The following is a 4,049-nucleotide window of genomic DNA, read 5'->3' on the forward strand; positions in this document are numbered from 1 at the left end:
GTGTGTGTGTGTGAGAGAGAGAGAGAGAGAGAGAGAGAGAGAGAGAGAGAGAGAGAGAGAGAGAGAAGATGAGACAAAGAGAAACAAAGACAAGAATGTGCTAGAAGATCATAAAAATGCCCTTCATTCTCTTTAATAAATGATTCAGGAAAACTAGAGGTAGATTAAATGTAGATGTGATGTAAGACACAGATTGTATAGACATTCACACAGATTCCTGAGACTGGAATTTGACCATTGCCTCCCATCACAACGATCAACTCTGCACAGATTAAGCATCAACTTGAAACCACAAAATGACTGCAAGAAAGCATGGTGGGAAGCCACGGGCGTTAGACTAAGACAAAGTTTACTCAAAATGTCAGGAAACTGAAACAAAAATAGACAGAGGGAACCCCACTAAACTTTAGTGCTTCTGAACAGCCAAGGGGACAGCCAGAAGGCTGAGGTGACAAGCTACAGACGGAAAGGAGATATTAGCATAGCATACAGAGTAAGGAGATCAGTTCTCAGCATATAAACATCTGGACTGTATAGAAAGAAAACAATGGATGTGACTTCTAGACTGGACAGCAGTCTCAAGAGGCTTTTCTCTAAAGAACACACACAAGTGGCCAACAGACAGATGCAACTGCTGCCAAGTCAGCCAAGAAGTGCAAGTTAAACTACACAGAGTTATCGCTGGCACCTGTTGAAGTGGCTAATGTCAAAAGGAGAGCAGACACGAACATGAGAGGACAGAAGGTAGGTTAATCTCTCACACTGCAGCTGAGGGTGGCCATTACAGGTAACAGCCATATAGAAGTTGAGGGAGGGGTAGATTTAAAAAAAAAAAACAAAAAAACAAAACTAAGACTAAAAATCAAGCTGCGGAATGATCCAGTGATCCAACCTCTAAGTCTTAATCCAGTGATTTAGGATCTGCTCACTGAGAGGATGGCTTCTAGAAAACGGCTAAAAGCAACTTTGGTATTCCCCACATCCCCCCCCCCCAAAAAAATAAACCCTGGCCCTGCAATGACACGAGGTGGGTGCTTACAGGAGAAAAGGGACTATAGCTGACCACCAAGTGTCATCTCCCCAGAAGATGCCTGAAAAAGTGCATCGCCAAACCAGCAGTCAGGAGAGAGCAGCTATAGAGTGGAGAGAGACTGGCAGGGTTTAACAGTTGTCAAGTTCAGCTCCACCTAAGGCTTGGATTGTCTCCGTTGAAGCATCCTTACACCTGCTGATGAGGCCCCTAAGCACTGCCCACTGAGTAGAAGCAGAACAGAAGCCAATGATGTCAGGTTGTGCATGACACCTCTGACTCTCCCTCCCTCTCCCTCCCCTCCCCCTCCCTCCCTCCCTCCCTCCTTCTAATCTCTCTCTCTCTCTCTCTCTCTCTCTCTCTCTCTCACTCACACACACACACACACACACAGAGATAATAATAATAGTAATAATAAATTAATAAATATTTTAAATCATTACAAAAAACCCCTCCAACAGACTCTAGAATCTGGCCCCATATATGTTCTGCAGGTCAAGCTTAAAGAAATTAACAGTCTCATCATTCTTGTGACACAGAGGTCTCTCTTCCAAAAACTTTGGCACCTTCCCTCTTAAGCCTGCTAAGTTCTGGCTCATACAGTCGGTCCAGCAGCCCTATGTGCTATTGGAATTGGTCTCAAGGGAATAGCTACCAATTTCCAAGGCTCATCTCAGGTCAGACTGTCATGAGGAAGGCTCGCAGGCAAACTGGCTGCTTCAGGGCCAGAAAGATCCCAAATTCTCCATTTCACTTGATTCCACATACCTGTTGAGTATCCGGGTCTCATCCTTCATCAAAGCTCCGTTTCCATGTGATAAAACTGAGTTGTGTTAAGCTTATGTTGAAGTTGTACAAACAGCGGAATAAAGAGTCTAATGCTTTATGGACTGAACCAGCTCCAAATCCCACCTGACTGCACGACTAAATCTGAAGTCTGGTGACCGGAGAGGTGGTGCAATGGTTAGGAGCACTGCTGCTCTTTAAAGAGACCACAGTTCCCAGTACCTGTGGTAGGCGGTCACCATGCCCTAGAACTCCAGCTCCAGATCTCATGCCCTCTTCTGGCCTTCTCAGGTACTGCACTCTTATGTACAAACACACAGACACTCAAATATACAGGTAATAAGTAAAAAATTTAAAAAAAAAAAAAACTTTTCATTAAATCTGGAGTCTGATTTTTAACAAGGGTCCTCCAAGTTACAGGAAATAAAAGATTTTCCTAGTCCTCCAGTGCTGCTCTGCTGAGAGATCCCAGCCCCGATCTCCAGGGTGTAGACTCCACTGAAGTCAAACTGCATCTCTGCATCGTCTCTGTTTGTGGTCATCTTTTTCTACTGCAACCACTGAGGTGGCTGGATTTGGTTTGGACTCCAAGCACTTGTTTCTGTAACTCAATCTCAAGCCACCAAGGTCACAATTGAATTCATCGTAATGTCACTGACTGCAAGGAATTGCCTACTTACCACTCTTCCATTGGCAGTAAGTGCAGCACTGTCTTCAAAACCAAGAGCAACATGAACCCAGCCTCCACCTCCTCAGCTTTATAGGTAGACACAGAACCATAGTGGAAGTGACTAAGGGATTGTAGGACGAGGTTACCTTGAATGGTAGACCAGTTTTTTATGTCCTAAAGGCATATCTCTATGCTGGGGTCTCTGCTCCAGTGTCCCCAGGGTACCCTCATGAGCAGTAGCATCCAAGGTTACTCAGAATGCCTTTGACAGAAACATCCTTGGCAACAGTGGATAACTTTGTATGGCTGTCTGTTGGAAGCCCCACACTCTATTGCAAGTCAGCTCTGTTATCAAGTCACTTTCCCTGTTGAAACAGCCCTTCAGTTTCTATATACGGACATGTGTTCGTTTTGTTTCCATAATCCTTCACTGAGCTGATGCCTTGTGCCTTGGGGGGCTTTGGGCCAACCCCATAGTAACCTCATGGTCTGATGTAGAGAGTTACTGATAAGGAGGGATTGGGGGGTCGGTGCTAAGACAAGATTTCTCTGTGTAGTCCTAGCTGTCGTAGAACTCACTTTTGTAGAGCATGCTGGCCTGAAACTCAGAGATCTGCCTGCCTCTGCCTCTAGAGTGCTAGGACTAAAGATGTGCACAACCCCTGCCTGACTGGAGGAGAGATCTTGAGAGCAGGCTTAGTCTAGAGTGAGGAGAGATTTGGGCAAGGGGTAGAGCCCTGCCAAGAGGCCCGGAAAAGCCAAGGATGAAGTCCTAATGTGAGTTTCCCCTCTCTGAACTCCCTAACATGTCCTCCAGGCCTGTGACTTAAAAGCTTTGCCTTCAGGGACTGTTTCAGATGCTCAGGCCACATGCCAGTCAAAAGGCTTATGTTTTGCTTGGGTACGCTTTTACATCTCTCTCTGGCTCAATGCACATCCCTCTGCCCACACGACAGAAAGGCGGATAAAAACTCTTGGCCAGATTCAAACTGTACCTGTGTTCTGGGTGCCTGGATGTTCTACCTCCCAAGAACTATGAGATTTCTGCTGCTGGTTCTTCCTGTCCTTGCTCTTCTACCCCAAGTGATTCCAGGTAATAGAACCGTGGGAAATGACCAAAATGAAGGTCTAGTGAGCCCTGGACTGTGTGTGGCTATTCTCCCTAACACAACCAGCACCATTTTTCTCACTGAAACTGTGTCTCTCACAAGGGTAGCACAGAGGTAGGTCATGTAATCCTAGAACAGTCCATACAGCCCAAAGGTCTCGCTCGCTCCATGTTTCCATCTAAGGAACAAGGTCAGACTTTCTGCCATGCTCTCCCTGGCTTGTGCAGCTCCTGAGAGCATCTCCCAAAATCCACAGCCCCATGGCATCTTGGCTTTTTAAAGGTCTTGCTACGGCTCTCAAGGAGGTCCTTTGTCTCCTCATGTTCTAGAATTTGGTGAACAAAATGTCTGCAGGGCGGTTATGTGGATGACAGAGCTGGCTTTTTTTTTTCTCCCTTGGACTCTGTAAATCTAGGGCTTGAAAACCATTGCTTTTTTTTTTTTTTTTTTTTTT

General features: G+C 45.7%; 1 protein-coding gene across 1 annotated transcript in view; it reads left to right on the forward strand.

Moving 5' to 3' along the window:
- Positions 1–3,499: 3,499 nt before the first annotated feature.
- Positions 3,500–4,049, forward strand: part of Defb118 (defensin beta 118) — a 2,159-nt gene continuing 1,609 nt past the window's right edge. The window contains exon 1 of the mRNA XM_021191942.1: positions 3,500–3,579. Coding sequence (XP_021047601.1) covers positions 3,501–3,579 — 79 coding nt within the window. The 5' untranslated portion in view covers position 3,500. The remainder of the gene's footprint in view (positions 3,580–4,049) is intronic.

Source organism: Mus pahari, chromosome 3 (assembly GCF_900095145.1).
Source record: "Mus pahari chromosome 3, PAHARI_EIJ_v1.1, whole genome shotgun sequence".
In the NCBI taxonomy this organism is placed as follows: domain Eukaryota; kingdom Metazoa; phylum Chordata; class Mammalia; order Rodentia; family Muridae; genus Mus; species Mus pahari.